This window comes from Drosophila takahashii, chromosome 2L (assembly GCF_030179915.1).
Source record: "Drosophila takahashii strain IR98-3 E-12201 chromosome 2L, DtakHiC1v2, whole genome shotgun sequence".
Classification (NCBI taxonomy): Eukaryota; Metazoa; Arthropoda; class Insecta; order Diptera; family Drosophilidae; genus Drosophila; species Drosophila takahashii.
The window spans coordinates 11,707,887-11,727,256 of NC_091678.1; the positions used below are offsets into that span (position 1 = coordinate 11,707,887).

Genomic DNA, 19,370 nt, shown 5'->3' on the forward strand with positions numbered 1-19,370 from the left:
CATTTATTTTCCAACTCTATCTCTGCCATTTTCCATTTCCAACTCCGTTTTTTTTGTATTTTTTAAATTTTCCCAGCTCTGGCTTGGTCCGAACTTTTTCGCACGCTTTATGGGAGAATAAAGTAAATAATGAAAGCTATTTAGCACAGCCAAGGGGCGCATTAAGTCGTCGCCAGCCTTTTCGGATTATCCTGCGACCGGCTTAAAAATAACAACAGGACCCAGCAAGCAGAATCACACTGGGGAAAATAGCAAAGGTCTGCCGATCTGGCTTTAAATGAATATTATTAAAAATAAATCGGAAGTTTTGTCGTTAAAGCTGGCGAGTAAATTAAGATCTTTCTTTATTTAATATTTAAGATTTTAAGGCTTTATAAAGATTTTATTTATTTAGTTTGAAATATTTATCTATATGCTATATAAAGCTTTTGTAATAATATTTCCCTAAAATATATAACCATTTTTAAATAGTTAATAAAATTATTGACAGATTGTATGATACAAGCCAAGTGATTTTTTTACTCTGCCTTCTTGATCCTAACTCAAGTGATCGAAAGCTTAACAAATTATTTACTTTTTTGCGATTACCAATTTAAGAAGGGACCCTAGAAAATCGAAAAATATCAAAATGGCAGGGAATTATCGACTTCGATAAATGGTGTGTGGTATTCTTCTGACAGGTCTTCTTAATATATTTTTCCGTGTAATATCCGCCTAGAGAGAGGTAAGCTATGACCGGCGTTTAATGAGCTGTGTCCTGATCTGAGCTGCGGATGACCCCAGCCTCCCAGTCTGCCGTCCTCGCATTCGCTGTTCAGCTGGAGAAATTTCAGCCATTTTTTACTGCCACCTGCAACGGTGTCGCATTCTTCTTTCGGCCAGGCATTTCCCTTATAGCCCTGGTCTTTTATTTTCCTCGTTTTTGTTGTGTTTCGGCTTGGCTGCGACTGCTGCGGTTTATGAAAGAAAAAGAAATCCAGCCAGAAATGCAAAGGAAAAGCTTAACCAGGCGTGGGCGTTAATTAGTTTTCGCACTCCTTGTGCGAATATTTATTAGAAAATCTCGGGAAATTTCTTAGCGGCTTGCAATTATGCTTTCGTATTAATTTTCACCTACTCAGGCGGACAGATTTATGAGTGTATTTACTCAGCTAATCAGTGCAGCTTATCCTTGAGGTATTTGCTTGCCCTTAAATGCTTCGTTATGCCACTTGAGCTTTGACTTACAAAAGCTGGCGACCGAAGCCTACGATTGATTCAATTAGTAACGGGTTTACTTAGTTTGCCGTGTTTTCTGTCAGGCATTTAATATTTATTGCATAATTCAATGTCATTTATGAAGCCATGCAGCATATGCAATTATCGAATTAATTTATTAGCTTTCTGTTTGGCTACCAATTTGGATATTAATTTGCAGATTAAATTTAAAATTTAATGTTTATACATGGAAGCCTAGTTTATGAACAAAATGTTGCTAATTCAATTGGAAATTATTTAGATTAGAGCTAAAGAGATTTTAGAGATTATAAATTGGAATCTAAGAGTAAATTTATATGCCACATAAAATAAAATATTATTTAATAAAAAATATATATCGAGCATCAAGATTCTGCATCAATTTTTAAGCGCGAAAAACTTTTGCACAACTCGCAGTTTCAATTCTTATCTTCTATGATATATGGATTGAAAACGAAAGAAACTTTACAAATTTTCCACACTCGGGATGCACAACTTTTATTTTTCTGCCGTCTTAAACTTCGCCTCAACAAATACGAAAATATGGCGGTACAAAATACCTTGGGGCGATTGAAAAACATCTCATATGCAAATCCATTGTTGTTATTGGCATGGCCACTGGTTCTCCGACTTCAAGGATCAAGGATCTGGAGTGGCTCCCTTGGCTCAGGACCTCGTTGCCCACTTTTAGGCGCTAAAGGCGCATCTCAAGTGCAACATTCTCGACGAGCCCTGTATCTGTACCTAGCATATTTGTTGTTCGTTTTGCGGCTGCGAAAATGTTGTGGCATGTGGAAATTTATTTCATAATCTCTGCAACAAAAATCCCATACAGCACAACAGGAAAAAAAATGGGGGAAAACTTTTGCATATGAGCGAGCGAATCGGGCTGGGGAACTACGAGTAGCTAAGCATGTAATTTATATCCTTGAATGGCCCCACTTTTGCCCCTCGCAAACTCACTTCAGTTTTCGGGCTTCTCCTGGGCTTCTGGTATCATCTATGCAGTTATTGCCGATGCCCAGGGGCGTGGGTGGGATAATATTAAGGGGGAGATTAGAAGGGACTTTTCTACTGGGCTTATCGAAAAGGTTTGCAAGGGAAAGCAATTATTTTTTAATAAAAGGAAAATCCTTTTATATTTACGAAATATATTCGGTTATAAAATAGCACTTGTTTTCACTTGTTTAATTATAATTTAATTTGATGGTATTTTTTTAAACTTTTGTCAAAAGTAGGGAGCACGAAAGGCCCATGTTTTCTTTTTATAAAAAATACCTCCACTCACATCTCTTTCCACTTTTAATTTCGAATTTGGTCATAATTTAAGACCCAAAAATATGGGTGTTTTTACTCATATCTGACCACTGCGCCTCTGTTCATATTGCAAAATATTCGTTTTCCTGCGGCGGAAGTTTTTACGAATTTTCTGGTATTGGACTGAGCGGTCATAAATTTGCTTCTGCTCCTGTTGTGGTGTCTGGCTTTTCTGCTGCTGCTTCTGCATTGCTATTGCTATTGCTCCACTTCGGTGAAATTTTATTTGACCACATAAATTGTTTACCAATTTTCACAAGTTCTGTGCAACTCCATGGCCATCTGTGTGGCTGTGTATGTGTGTGCCTTTTGCCTTTGAAGGCTAAAAGCGGTTTAATCGGTCTCTTCCTCTCAGCAAACCCGATTTGATTTAGCTCCCAGTGCCCAGCCATCTATCTTGGTGGCTTTAAAAATGTATTTCCTTGCCATTGCATTGTTTTGTAATCGAGCAATCTGTGAAATGCTACAGACTCAACAGCAGCAGCAGATGTCATTGGCAATTGCTAGGGACGACTGGATATATTTATTGCAATGATAGTTTTGCAAATTGAGCTGGATGAAGGGAGCTGGCTGCACTGTTATGATTGGATGACTCTTGAAGGATTTATAAACTTGATTTTTGAGATTACAAATTACAATTTTCCACTCGAAAGTGGAGTGTCTTTGAAGAATGGAAGAAGGACAAACAAATTGATATGTTAGAAATGCAGGCTTTGTCAATTAAAGCGACATTTTTCTGTAAATATTTGTATGCTAGTGGAACAAACTGAACAAGGCAGAAAGGTAGAAAGAAAAATATTTCGCCGTATATCTGAAGACTTGAGATCCTGTTCACAAGTCCGGAAAATCGCCTAGCTCATTCCGACAGCAGATTGCATTCGTTTTTAAAGGGGGATTTCAGAATCTGTTTCTTTCACTTCGTTACTTAGCTTTGCTCCAGATGCAATTAACAAAAGGAACACGGGTTTAAGGGCAGCGCATTTTTATTATATCCTTTTTTTCGGTTTTAGTTTCCTTGTCTGCAAAAAAGACTGTAGTCTGGAAGTGCAGTTTGCGGCTTATCGCATTGGGAACAGACTTGCCCTTTTTGTTTGTCGCACTCCGTCGCTTAAGTTTGTCAATGCATAAATTAAAAAGTGGAAAGTTTTTGCCCAATTCGCCGCCTTTGTGGGTTAGTTTTGTGCTGACCTTAATGAAGCCAAAGCAATTAAGCCGGGGCCCTTGCAAAGTTAATGGAGTGTACACAGAATGGCCATTCGTTGGAGTCTTCGGGCCATGTGAGCAGCTCTGGGAAAGGCGCATACGAGATATTCTTGGCCCGATGCTGTAGTACAATTTGCTGCCATAAAAGATTACAACTTGTTAAAGTTCCTCCAACGAATCCTCCGGCACTGACCCTTTCAAGTCGGCCAGGGGATTATTATAATCCGATTTTCAACTTTAAAAGAGCCTCCGCCCCAAGCAGAAAAAAGCGAAGAATCTATTGAAAAATGTTATGCTGAAAGTCGAAGGAGCAGGAAGGAGCATTTGATGTGCAGTTAGGCAACAATGTGTTTTCGGGCCACATTCTCATACTCGTTAATGGCAAACTTTTCACTCAGACGAGCAAAATCGCTGCAGTTTTCTTTATAGTTATTACTTTATACAGTTTCAGACTTCCCTTGTTCTTTTCCTGCTGATTACGAAATTGCTTTCAATACTTTGGCCCAAAGTAGTGACTATAAGAAACTCACTTTGCAGCACCTGCAACACCCAGGGAAAACCTAAGTCGGCTCGGTAGACCAGGTTGCACTGGCCAAGGAGAGTTACGTGTTGCAGCCAAAGTTTAACGCATTAAGAACCGATGTTGTTGTCTGCCACAGTTTCGGCATTTTGCGGTTGGTTTGAGGTTGTTTTCGGGGAGAGCGCTTTTAAGGCATGACTTGGTTTCAAGTTTGACTACCCAGGATTTTAAGAATATTAAGAAAAATTAACCTTTTAGTTTAGAAGTAATACAATATGATTAAGATAATATTTCTTAATTATAAGGATTACTTCATATGACTTTTATTGGCAAAAAAATAAATACATCAATTCTTAATTTCAGTAAGAACGCGAACAACTAGCAACATGCGGTTTCCACAAATTGTTTACCAAACGGCTTTGGCCACACTCCTTCTGGCAATCACATTGGGTAAGTGAATTTAAAATAATTGTTGGCATAGCTAATAAAACTCCATCAATGTCGAAATGCTCATTAATGTCGAACCATGATTTGATAATCAACAGCATATTTAAATTGTTATTTCATTTAATGACTTCAGTGAAATTATAAAATTAAAAATAATATCAAATATTACAGAGCAATGAAAGTAAACACAACGAAATTAGCCAAGGCTGAACAAAATATGAAATTATTGAATGAAACATTGAAATGCAATTATGATAAAGTGAAACTAAAAAACACATTTATGGGTACTTCACTTTGTTGTTATTTCCTTTCCCATTAATGGTTTAATTAGCTGTGATTAAATTTGATATCATAGAAAAGCGCCTGAATTGGAATTTATGGCACCAATAAATACATTTAATGGAAATCAATATGAATAATTTGTTGAAATATAAATTGCAGTCAGGAATAAATCTAAGATTAGTGAGTGAAAAAAGTTAAGCCCCTTAAACGAAGCTTCTGAAAGTACTTTCATTTGAATATGCAATTTAACAACTGGAACTTAATTTACCTCGTCTAAGCTTTAAATTAATTGTGCATAAAAAATGAGCAGAAATTGTGTCGAAATAAATTCGATACATAAATTATGCTAATGACTTCTAGTTTATTTTGGCGCCTCATATTTCTTAAATTTGATTTAAAGTGTGGCCACACATTCAAATCACAATTCTTTAAGCCAATAACTCAGGCTGTCAGCGTCTTCTGGCGTACGAACAAACACACTATATGGGATTATATCTGGCCGAGCTTTACACACACTTCAAATTTTTATTGCCTCGTCTTTGCGGCTTTCGCCGCCGCTGAAAGTCTCATTTTATTTACCATCGCACATAAATTTCAAAAACCGCACGCACAGTCGAACGCGAGTACGTATACACATAAATATTTCAGCATCTTCAGGGAGGAGACCCCAAACTGATTTATTCAATAAATCACACAAGTTGCCGCCGCCACCACCGCCATTCACCTGGCCTTAACCCTTGGACGTGCGGCGCAGATTCGAGTTTTATCTGCATCTTCGCCCAGTCAATCGGTTCCAGGTTTTAGGCTCCAGGTTCCAGGAGCAGACTGCCAGGACACATGTCAATAAAATGGGGAATCTATCACACAAATGCATTTGCCTCAGCCTTTGCCTTTGGCCCCAAGTCGTAGCTAGGCAAAAGCGGGATGTGACAGTTGATTTCTCTCCTATATATAGGTATATATCTATCGCCCACTCCATCAACAGAAACTTAAATGACGGCGAATACATCAAACGACATTTAAGCCCTTCGCGTGACTGAAATTTTCGACTCTTTGTCACTCGGAGCGTTCTGGATTTGGGCCTGTTATCCTTTTGCACGGCTCTTGGCTCCTTCCCCCTTTTTCAGCTCCTTGCCTGTGCCACACGACATCTGTGGAAGGACTCTTGATAAATGCCTCCAACGTGCCTGGCATTTGTTTCGTGCAGCATACCTTTTTGGGCTTTATTTAGTAGTTCGGCCCACTACTTTTGTGTAGGCTGTGTGGATGCTGTGACAAGTGACTGTCGGGCTTAGCTTTCCCTATTTTCCCTGCGGGCTGCAGACAAAATAACACCAGCTTAAAGTTGTGTAAAAATGAGATTACTATATGTTAAGCCTTGAACACCAAAAAGGGAAAATAGTAAACTCCATTAGGGGATTTAATATTTAAAAAAAAATGTATAGCAAGAAAGTGGAATTATTTAAATTATCTATCGTTGAATTTATGTTTAAGTTAACCCTTGCCTTTCTGTTCGATTAAAAGTCAAGAAAGGATTTACGAAGGATGTGTATTTATTTACATCTCGCCAGGTTAGCGACCATTTCGTTGTCCTTTTTTATTTTAATTGCCCCAATACCTTCTTTGTATTTTCTGAATATAAGCCCCATTGAACCGTGATTTAGTGCGATATGCACACAAGCCGTGCATCGAAAGTTCAGACCGCCCACGTGATTCGGGTTAGCCTTCAAAGGGCGGGTCGGACATTAGCCATGCAAAAAGGACGAAGGAGGACAATCTGCCCACACCTGGTCGTCTGCGTCTCGCCATACGTTCAATGTCGCACAAAAACGTTTATTAACCTGCCATTATCGAGCCGGTTGCCCAAGTGCACTCGATGGAGAGACGACGACGACATTGTACTAGACTCCGGGGACCTTCATTTTACCCAAAAACACCCATCCAGCCACCCACAATCCACCCAAACAGAACTCCCACAATTCACAGGGCCCGATAAAAATCTCCAACACGCACAACAATCGGGGAAACAGCAAAATGTTTTTGTACCCCCTTTTTGAAGGGGTTTGGAATGGGATTCTCTTTTATACCCGAGTACCTGGCTTAGTACACAAGTGGCTAATTAGTCTGGGGCTACGTAAATCGGTCGTGCACTTGATTTACTTTTAATAACCACATGGCGAGAGTGCTTGCAAATTTGTGACAATATTATTTCCATTTCAGTTTTGTTTCAAAACTCGCGTTAATGTCTTAATGTTGTTCGGGAAATTGTCATTTATTTGGGGCCTGGCGAGGCCTTGAGGTTTGTCGGTTGGTTTGTTGTTTTGTCGGTGGGTAAAATTAGTGGATATCGAGCACAATAGGCTGTAATTTGTATTAGCCGCAAATGTGATTTAAATTGCAAGGCAGCGGAAGGTCAGCTAAGTGGAAAGGTGTGGTTTTCCCAGAGTTTATTGATTTTATTCCATGGGGCTCAATCAGGTCCTTATGGTAACCAATGTTTTAAATTTCCATCAGTAGATCATTGGCCTGATATTACTTCAATAAATCTTTTTAAGCAATTAGCAGTATCCTTTCCTAGTTATATTTCCCTCAAAGGAGAAGACAACAAACTGTCGCCTCGAGTGGCGGCTCCAACTCGTCTTTAATTAAAGCTCCATCGAGGCAACCTCCTCGGTTGGAAAATCAATTCCCGTATATATTATCGAACCAATTACAGTGCATTCCGTGGCGTAGAATTCCTGATCCGATGTCATCTCGCTAACCACTTTTCCACTCGAGACAGGCCACCGCACAGTTTCCGTTTCCCCTTCGCCCCTTTGGAGGATGCTTGACTTGGCTTCGCCTTTCGCTTGGCATACTTAAAACTAACAGGCAAATCAATGGGCGAGGGGGGATTGGTTCTGCAAAAAATATGAATAAGCTCAGCTCTGGCAGAGTGTTGGGAATTTCGATTTTGAGTCCTTTGCTCGTTTACTAAAAAATCATAGCCAAACGCAAACGACAAGCGCCACACCAATCCATGCCAAAACCAGCAAGCACAGAAAAACAAGAGTGAAACCGTGGTATTTGAGATAAAAGCGGTTATTTTAAGATCTGCTATGTTCGAACTAATAAAAATTCAGTCATGGCATCAAAACAAGGAATAATTTTTCGGATTTTTTAAAATATTTAATCGGAGAAAATTTGAGAATCTAAATTTTTTACAATAAAATATAAAAATATTATTATTTATTAATACTTAAAAAAAGTAGAAAAATAATATTTTGAAAAAAGAAAAATTTGTGAATTAAAAATCTGCACTAGTTGAAGATTGATATTCTTGAATTGAGATAGATTTTTTTCTCAGTGCACCGATGGGAACGCCAAACAACTATTATTGATGCAGAGACCTGAGTGAGGGGCGTGTGGGTGGGTGGGTAGGTGGTCGGATCGTTACATAAAATGCATGAAAATCTCGATTCGGCTAAGAGCAAAAAAAGCGGACCAAAACCGTGCAGGGGACGGAGACGAAGGGAAACAAATTGAAGCTTTAGCCACGACTGACAAACTGCAGCTGTAACGGCCAAATGTTTTTGGCCATTTTATTTTTCATTTTCGCTTCGTTTTCGTTGTCGTTGTCAAGCGGATGGGATGAAGCTTAACAATTTTTATGGGCGGGGCTGCAAAATATGGCTGCAGCCATGGGTTAAGCGGCTTAATTGCTCTGGTAAGGTCAATTCGGGGATGCAAAGCCCTCGAAAAGGAAAACTATTTCCCTGGCATGTGCCTGCGGGCAAGCCATGAAGAAATTTGCATAATAACAGGAAACAATTTCGCCTGTGTGCGAGTGCGTGCCCTATGCGACGACCATTAGGGTCCCAAATCCCTTCTGACCCCGGTCATTGGCATCGCTTTGCCTTTGCCTTTGGGGACCCCAAAACTATGCACCGGAAAACGATGTGTTAGTTTGACAAAATGCAGCAGGAACGTCAAAATGTGGCAGATGGGCAAGGAGAAAAAATAATGCTGGGACCATTTGGGGGGTTTTTAGGCATGCACTTTTAGCAAATCTCTCCCCAGGGTTTTTTTTTGCATTTATTGGTATTCGTAATCAAACTGAAATTGTCAATACAGCACGAAAAAGTAGTGTATATTTTAATTTTATCCTAGTAATATCATTATTTCTCTTTCAAAATGGATATCCCTACAAATGACTGGTATATATGTTGTTGTATAAATATTTGTGCCAATAATAGTTTTTAAAAAATTATATTTTATTTTACATTAAACGCAAATACCAGAGGAGATAAGAGGATAACGATTCCTTGATTTTCCCCATTTTTACACCCCCCAAAATCACATTTATAAAGGGGCGAGTTCATAAAGGATAATATATATCATATTTAAGTCCCCTGCGGCGCGTTATTGTTTTTAAAACACACTAATTATCTGGTTCGCCCTTGGGTTCACGACCGATTTGCATGCTCGAGAATTTTAATATACGCATGTATGCCGGAATATATGTATGTTATGCATTCCAGTCATTATCCCCTCTTGTTGTTGTTATTGTTGTTGTTGCCTTAGCCTGCGATCCTGTTCCTCGCCACGCTGGCAAATAGTTAATAATCGTTATTAATATCCAGGTGGGTAAATGCCTGGCGCATAACACCAAAGCGCTGCATATTAACACAAACTGGGGCGCAGAGACAACAATTTTCACCTCCATTATGCAGCAAACCGCTAAGCCGCCCCCGCCCACGTGCCACGCCCCCACCCCATTGACCGCCCCTTTGAGCCCCATTAAAATGCATTGTAAAGTAAAATTACTAAACGCAAGAGAAAGTTTTTAATTAAATAATTATCTTATCATTTTTCCGCTTGCATGGGAAAAAAGTAATGAAAATCTCATCGCCTTTGATTTAAATAATTACCACGTGAGGATAATTTAATAAAATGATTAAGAAACTTTAGTTAGTAAAATAAGTTTTAAAAAGATGTTTATATTTTTTTAGCTTGTAATTATATATTTTGTTCTTCTTTCTGTATTTGTACAATTTTTTGCGAAATTATGTAACTGATTGATTAAACTTCAATTCTTTCGAATTGGGTCAAGGATCCAATTGTGATTCAACCCAGAAATGGTTTAAGAAATTTTAATTTGAATTTCGATACATATTAAATTCTTTTACATAATATATAAGCCAATGAGTTTTCTTGCAAACAAAAGTATTTTTCACTCACTTCATCGCCGAGTGCAGGTAAATTCTATGGCAGCTTCCATCCCTTCGGGCTGCCACTACGAAATGCATTGCAATTCATAACTCAGGGAGGACTCGGGAAAAGGGTCTCGGTCTCAATCCGGGGCGAGAAGAGGAGGGGTGCTGCATATTTAATGGCCGTATCGCCTTCACATGTGCAACTGCGAGTCGAGTCGAGGGGCAAGGCAATCAACAAACGGCGCAAAACGTGACCAAAGCCCCAACCTTTCACCTTCGCCGACGATGCAGCAGTAAAAGCTTAATAAAAGCATTTCCATGAATATGTTGCCATTAAAAAATTTACGAGCCACTGCAACAACGCAGTTGCAAATTAATAAACTTGACAGACTTCCCTTGCCTTACCTTCCCTTCAAACAAAACACCTGGTAATTGCTGCGACAACAACGAAAGTAATCAAAGTTATTGATTAAAAATTCCCCATGTCGTAACGTCCTTCGGCATTCGTATATTCCGTATATTCGTTCCTAATAAAAGTTTGCCAGCTAAAAATTATTGCACATTTCGTTGTGGCGGACGCTTTCACTATTGTTGTGACCTCAAATAATGAACGTGCAACGGGCTTTCCAATAAACACGTACGTATCGAATGGCACAAGCGGGTCGTAGGGAAACTTTCCGGAGTTCTGGCACTCGCCAATTGCGATTGACATCCCCTGGCAGCCGGGAAACGGGGAACGGGAAACGAGGAACCCCCGACTTATCGGAAAGTGTGGCAAGAAAGCTCCAAGAATTACTGTCAATTTAATTGATACCGTTCCTAAGTATTATTGGCAAAGGGTGTGCTTCCATTTGTTCGCATTTTCAAAGGATTGTTTACTTAATTAAAGGAAAAGCAAATACATATCAAAATTTAATTTCCATATTGACTTTAAAGATTCCTATTACACATTCAAAATAAATAAAGAAAACTTAATATTTAATATAAAACCTATCTAATAGCATGATTTAATTTCAAAATATTTGAATTACGTAGAAAAAATTAGAATAAGAAAAATAAGAATATTAGTCATATTTACTATAAATATTTTACATCATTAAAAAACGAATTTTATAATAAATTCAAATTTTAACTGCTCTAAATTTACTATAAATGTATGAATTGAATTTCATGTTTAATAAAAGACGCAATGGGTAAAATATTTCCAAAATATTTACTAAAACTTAATTAAGCCCTTAATTATTTCTGCATATTCTGAAAAGTGAAACTTGAAGTCCTCTGTTAAAAGACAATTAGGAGAACCCGCCGTTATTCGGAGCCTGCAACCACACATCCCGTCTTTCGCATACCTTGCCTGCCACAAAAGTCTACCAAGAAACCGCAGCCACATGAACCCGCAAATCAATGAATAAAACTTCACCCAAAACTCAATTTTCAACAAGTTTTCCGCATTCTAAACACATTTTTTTTGGGCTCCTCCGCCCGGCAAACAATTCGAAGCGACACAACGTGGCCGACACCAAAAACCTCGAAAGCCGAGACTGAAACTCGAAATTAAGGCCAAGACGTCATGATAAAAACTTTTGTCCCTTTCTTGTGTTTGCTTCCTTCTGGTGAAATTCTTCCTTTATTTTTTTTTTACCCTGACTGAGGCGGTTTCTTGCCTTTCACACGCCAACTTGAACTTGACGCATGTTTGTTGGCAAACAATCCGACATCTCACGCCCCCAGCTCAAGCGGGCTGTGTTTTTGACTCATTAAAATGCGCGGCATCGGGTCGGTGCCATCAACGAAAGTTAAAGCCAAGCCAGAGGGCCAAGGATGTGGCGAAGACATTCTGCGGGCGGCCAAAAGGACCCAACCTGACCCGACCTGACCTGAACTGAACTGAAGGAAGGCAGCCAAACAAATCTTATTTAATTTGGATTTGGCGCCTTCGCACGTCAACCAGTCAGCGAAGTTCCATTCAATTGGCCAGAGATGACATCGTGAGGGGATAATCAAAAGTGGGTCAGATGATAATACTACAGACTTTTATTGAAACCCTGAAAATAAATATTCCAAAAAGCGATCATAGTAACTAAACTATTTGTACATTATTTCTTCATTGTTGAGCTCCAAAAATATCTTATCAAGATGAGTTTTAAGTTAATACCTTAGGGAGGATTCAAATAAAATTTTTAGTACGCAATTAAACCTACAAAAAACGTTATAATATTTAGTATAAAATAAATAATAATGGGTAGAAAATTTATATTAGTAACCTAATATAAATATAAATATAAACATAAACGACAATTCTAGTATAGTTTTAGTGCAACGAGTGTAAAGAGTTTATGTGTGTTTACAAATAAAAAATTAAGGGGGGAGCAGTAATAAAAAGAAAAATTATTCAAAAACTTAACTTTAACCAACAAAGGGGAAGACATATTAGCTTTGATATATTTATGTTTCTTTGACAAGTTTTCTGATCACGTTTCCATGTTATTGGATCAGCTTCATTAATCACTGTGCTATCGCTTCTCCAGGCTCCAAGTTTCCAACTAATTTCCAGCCGACAGTTGGCAATGCCAATTACGTCACGCTGCCACCGCTGACGGGTGTCCTTCCATTTGGTCCTCGGAAGGACGCAGCTGTTGCTCCCGGAATCTCAAGTGCATTTGAATGGCTTGCTAACTTGCCGCCTCGTCGAATCGCCGGGCTGCTCTGCTGTTTGCCAAAGTGTTAAATGTCATGAAGGGAATGCGCAGCTGGGCCTTTGAATTTATGGAATTTCCACTGCGCATTTACATTTACTACATGCCATATTTATTATTTATGCTCGCAGCCAAAGGGGGGAAAATCAGCCAATAGACGGGGCTGACAAGACGCATTTTCCACTGATGTCTGAGTCGAAACTCCCTCTCCTCCCCACTACATCCGGTCTGCGCGGCATTTCCGCTTTTTATTAGTTGCAAAAGTTTTCCCTTTGCTTGTCAAATATTTTATAGCTGTTGCACACACTTTCGCTGCAATATTTCACATTTTCTATATAGTTTTGAAATTATTTTATTATAAAAACGGTCACCGGGCGGGGTGAACTTCCGCTTGGCTTTTGAAAAGTGTAAATTGAATTAACGCCGAAAATTATGCAGCTCCAGTTGGGCATTTTATTATTCCCGGCACTCTGTAAAATGAGTGCTGCCAGCACATGCATGTCTGGCATACTAATTAAAGTTAAATTGATTTCCCCAAGCCCGGCAGGAGCATGGCTTTAAGTCCGCCTGAATTAGCCATCAATTAGCAGTCATGACAGACATTAATTTGATGGTGGAAAAAAGGGAAGTTCGAGTTCAGTAAATAAAGGGTAATTTAATATTGCTCACTCTTCACAATATATAGTTTAAGCCTGTTAAAAAATTTCAGTTAACACGTACATAAAATTAAAAAAATAATCGTCTTTAAATTCAGATACAAAAAACAACTGAAATATATTTAATTACATCAAATGGTAGTTCTGCCTTATTCTTTCGCTCAAGAATTCCAACTATCTGATTTCATTTTAATTTTCGTAAATTTCTTAGAGCTCTAAGTTCTGGAATTCCTACTTCTCGCTCGACATAAAATATCCAACAAAGTATGCCAAAGCGGACAGTCGGAAGTACAAGTCCCCCAATAACATTTCAACAACATTAATAAATTAGTTCGAGTAATTGAAACTTTGCGGTCGTTCGAAGGAGAGGGAGAATGGAAAAGTTTTTTTCTTCTGTTGTTTGCTATCAAAAGGACAAATGAAATTATTGTGAAAATAAGCAGAAATCGCTTTGTGACAAATCGTTGAATGGCCCCCGAGACCGGCCTCAATTGTTGTTGACAATGCCTGGGGGAATTGATAAAAGATTATTTAATTCCTCAGTCTGGCACTCGGCGAAGCGACTCTGGGGACTGAAAGTGATTTTTCCAAATGGAAATATTTACCAAGAAACACTGGGTCTTGAGGACTCTTTCAGGTGTCGGCTGACAAGTGACCAATTAGACTAATTCGCGCAGTCAATAAACTCTAGTTAATTAAACGACAGCTCGACCTCCGGCCCCTATCAATTTGTCGAAAAAACAATTAATCATTTATACGCTCATTATACTTTAAACCTGGCTAATTTCAACTTAATTCGACCCGGCCAACGAAAGCCTCGAACAAATTTTCGTGGGGACTTCCGCCTTTCCTTTCGCCTCCCCTTCATGGCAGTGGGTTTAATTGAGCTGGCTTCAATTGTGCTTGAAATTTGCACGATTAGCGGAACGTTCCGACAGATAAGCGAACTGGAATTGAATCCAAGGCCAATCGGAATGCGAATAGAATGCTGGCTTGGCCACAGAGTCTGCCAACGGCACTGCGCAATAAATCATACGCTCTAATCGACAAAGTTTTAATTAATTATATAAGAACCTTAAATATTTTAAAAATTACTAGCCACTTTTAAATATATTAAATAATATAAATAAATATTTTTCTCGGTACATCTACGGTTCTCAGAAAATTACCAACTTCTGTTCTTCTTTGAATATTACCACAATTAACAATTACGCGGTTGGCCTCAAATGGCAGAACAGACTGGCTGCTACTCAAAAAACCCGTTAGGTAATTAAGTAGAAAATTGTTGAAAATTAACAAAACAAAAAGAAAACACTAAATCGAGAGCGCCAATGAGTTTGCCCTGGCCTGCAGGAGATTTTCGGCTGTTCGGCGGTGGCAAAGTCTTAGACTGCTTAGGGAAAATTAATTAAAAATAAACATGGCACACGCTTGTACTTAAGGAATGCCAACAAAAATAGACCGCAGGCGGCTGAGGAAAAAAAAAAAGCAGAGAAGGGAAAAAACAAAGGAGACGAGGAGGAAAAACCCATATCCAGACAAATAAGAAAAATGAAAGCCGGGCTAGCCAAATTCCAAACAAAAGCTCACGAAACATTTTGCGGCCACAAATCCGAGACGATAAGAAAATAAGTAACAAAGAGCAGTGCAGGACGAGAGAAAAGACGAGAGTGCAGGAAAAAAAGGACCTGACCAGGACAGGGAAAGACCCAAGAGTATTTAGTAATTACGTCAAGGGAGCCACAGGAGGGGCTGTAAGAGGGGAGAGGGGAGACTGTGGATCCCCTGCTAGGTGAAAATTGCATTAAAAATGTTTCAGTAGAAGGGGCTCGATGCTCTCCTGCACTGACAATAAATTTCACTATTATATTATATTTTATAAAAGTATTTACTTTTAAGTATTTGCAACAAAAATATATTATTATTCTTTTGTAATAAATAAACTTTTATAAGACATGAGGTATCCAGTTTTAAAGCCTTTAGATACTTTTCTTTTTTTAAACAAAAATGTAATATATTTATTTGTTTATATATTTTATTTTATGGTAGCATTATTATTTTTTCTGTGTAATAAGCCGAGCATGCGAGCTACCAAAATAAGGCTCGATTTTCCCCACACGGAACAGGCCGTTCTCGGGTAGCCCAGTGGGCGGTGGGTGTTAAATTGCGATAGGTGGATCTGGGGAGGTGGTGCTCTATGGGTCAGACATATGAAAACTTTAGCACTCAGGAAACAGGAAACTATTGTTCTGCGGTGTCTGCCTCCTGGCCGTAACGGTAATTGTCCGGCCCCCAAAAACAACCTCAACCACCCATCCAATACCTACCACCCACTAGGTCACCACCCCATTTATTGTGGCTCGGTAGGCCAGGCAATGTCAAACTGCCTGATGTTTGATGCATGCATTTATTTATGCAGCTAGATATATGTAGAAGTTGGATATTGTGTTTCTGGCAGGTAATTTGCGTTTAATTTGCCGGTAACTTTGACCCCCTTTTCACTGGGGAACAGGGAAAAAGTGCAGTTGACATTAGCTATTCGGGTCAAGGCAATAACACTAATAGATTAGGATAGCGTTTAATTTTATAATATGAATAAAAGCTGGGGATTTTCTAATATAATAACCGATTCTTTCTCACGAAAAAAAATTATGTAACTGATTTCTTTTGTTTAGTAACTCAATTTAGTTTGCTAAGATTTTAGCCAAGGTATTTACACAAAAATCCACAGCAAAATGCAAAGATCTGAAAATTACCTTAACATTGCAACCAATAAACCACAAGGGAAAATTCATGTAAAATTGATTTCAATCCAAGTAGTATTTATCTACAAGCCAAAATAAATAAAAGAAAAATCGAATTTTCATGTGGATGGCTAAATCTTGTTAAGAGAAATATGAAAGAATATTAGAAGGCAAAAAGTATGGTAAGGAAAAAAAACATAAATGCATTCTGCATCAAACGAGAAGTATAATAAAATATTAAAATAAATCAAGAGGAAAAAACATACCATAAAGCATATGTACGGAAAATATTCGCAAGCCAAAAAATGTGTATTTCCCCGAAAGATAAGCATATTTCTAAGGGAATATTGCAGAAAGAACTCGGCTCGGTTGAGTGAGAGTGAGTGGGTGAATCTAAGAGCAACGATAAGAGCCGATTATCAGTTTAGTTTGCTTGCAAGAAAAATCCGTGAACTGTCAAAATTGGGATTAAATTATAAATAATTTGGGGATAGGGGCGCAAAATAATTGCCGCATTTATTACCTGTTAATGTAGTTAAATCCTTAAAGTCGTAATCAATTCATATTTATGACTATTTAGTTAATGAACGAAGCATAAAACCGATAAATAATTTTCAGGTATTCAAGATATTATTTGACTTTTAAATACTACTAAGAAAAACCAAACACAAAGTTTCCACATAAATGCTAAGCAATTAATTACTCATTTTCAAAGAAAATGGCAAATATTTTGGGGCAACTTTTCCTAGCAAACTCGTTTTCATTCATCGGAAATCTCTGCTCCACTTTGAATGGCAAACTTTTATTGAACATTTTGTTTCCCCGCCAGGCTGAACAAATCAAAGCGAATTAAGGCTGTCAGCTCAGAGCCAGAAATTCGTCTTTCAATAAATTGCCGGCTGCCACTCGCCCCTCTCCATCTGAAAACAGAAGAAAACTCCATTTCGCATTTTCCCATTCCGGTTATTTGTGTCATTGAACTGCAGCAGGCAAGTGGAAATTAACGCAAGCCGCTTTAATTTGCAATTTCAATTAATTTGGATTTATCGCAGTCCCGTTCAACTGTCTTGCCTGCTGATTTCTAGACAATAAAGCCCGTTCGGCGTGCATGTCGGGCCATAATATATTAAAAGGGGAACATCCCCCTCTCGTCATAGAAAAACAAGAACCGAATCTATTCACCCTCGCCCACAAATCTTCCACCCTCCACCTCCCCCTCCCCCACCGTCGCGTGTCCCGAGCAAATTTTGGCTGGCAATCAAAACGCATTGGCAATCAATTGATTTACACAAAGCCTCCCACCCGCTAACATGTCTGATTTGGCAAATAGCTGTCATTGGGTTATCATAATGTCACTCACAGCGTTTCGGGCAAACATGTCAGACAAGTCTATCCTGTGGAAATGCTCTCATCGGTGCTTTGTTCTTGCTCCATTCTGTGCCTCCTCAAAAAGATTTTAGTTTTTCTTAGAGAGAAAATAATTTAAGTCGATTGGGAAAGTTCAATTTTTGAATCATTCAATCTGACGATCAAGGTAGTTTGTAAATGGGCGGTTCTTTTACAAACCGAACACCTTTTATTGGCTCACATTTTTGATTTGCCTGAAACTTTTTTTACACGTACTATTCGGAAAATAAGTAAACACGTGTATCAGGATTTGACCGAAAAAAAATTATTTTCCTAGTTAGAATTTTTTTAAGTGTGCCAAAAATTGTTAAATTTGAAAAAGTACCCTCTCATTAAAAATCTGTATCTCCGGTTATATGAATCCAATTGACTTCATGTCTTTTGCATTAATTCCTCTAAAACCTCTCCTTTCAAAATAAAATTTAAAAAAAAAATTTTTTTTTTAATTTCTTAAAAATAAAAACAAATTAAGATTTAAAAAAAATTTTTAACTATTGCCCCCACAAAAAAAAATTTTTTTTTTTATTTTAATACTTGCGCCATATTGTTAGTTACAATCGGTTTTTGTAAAAAGTTGGAGCCACTTTTAGTTTTTTAAATATCGAATTTGTTTTAGCAAGGCCTCGGCTTTTTTCTATGAAAAAACGTCGCAGCAAGTAGATCTACTCTCTCACTCTTATCGGATCCTAATGGAATTTATGTTTTCTCATTGTTTACTAGTCCTTTAACAATTGTTAATGATTAAAAGTTAAGTTTTAAGTTTTTTGACAATTTCTGAATGACAAAAAGTAAAAAGTCATTTTTTAATCAATTAAAAACTTACAACTATTTATTTAACCGTCTATTTAATAAACAATAATTTTAAATTTATTTTATTTATTATTTTTTTATATTATGTAATTTATTAAACATTTTTAAATATTTATTTTTAAATTAAAAAAAAAAATTAATTAAATTTTATAATTTTTTATTTTTATTAAATAAATTTTTTTTAAAAACTTAAAAAAAAAATATTTAAAAATGTTTAATAAATTACATAATATAAAAATTAAAAAATAAAATAAATTTAAAATTATTGTTTATTAAATAGACGGTTAAATAAATAGTTGTAAGTTTTTAATTGATTAAAAAATGACTTTTTACTTTTTGTCATTCAGAAATTGTCAAAAAACTTAAAACTTAACTTTTAATCATTAACAATTGTTAAAGGACTAGTAAACAATGAGAAAACATAAATTCCATTAGGATCCGATAAGAGTGAGAGAGTATATCTACTTGCTGCGACTTTTTTCATAGAAAAAAGCCGAGGCCTTGCTAAAACAAATTCGATATTTTAAAAACTAAAAGTGGCTCCAACTTTTTACAAAAACCGATTGTAACTAACAATATGGCGCAAGTATTAAAATAAAAAAAATTTTTTTTTTTTGTGGGGGCAATAGTTAAAAAATTTTTTTAAATCTTAATTTGTTTTTATTTTTAAGAAATTAAAAAAAAAATTTTTTTAAGAAATTTTATTTTGAAAGGAGAGGTTTTAGAGGAATTAATGCAAAAGACATGAAGTCAATTGGATTCATATAACCGGAGATACAGATTTTCAATGAGAGGGTACTTTTTCAAATTTGACAATTTTTGGCACACTTAAAAAAATTCTAACTAGGAAAATAATT

The 19,370-nt window shown here is 37.3% G+C and overlaps 1 protein-coding gene across 2 annotated transcripts in view; it reads left to right on the top strand.

Annotated features, from left to right (window-relative positions):
* Positions 1 to 19,370, top strand: part of beat-Ia (beaten path Ia) — a 34,798-nt gene that overhangs the window by 1,239 nt on the left and 14,189 nt on the right. For both annotated transcript variants that reach the window (XM_017158490.3, XM_017158492.3), the window contains exon 2: positions 4,640 to 4,726. In XM_017158490.3, coding sequence (XP_017013979.2) covers positions 4,663 to 4,726 — 64 coding nt within the window. In that variant the 5' untranslated portion in view covers positions 4,640 to 4,662. The remainder of the gene's footprint in view (positions 1 to 4,639; positions 4,727 to 19,370) is intronic.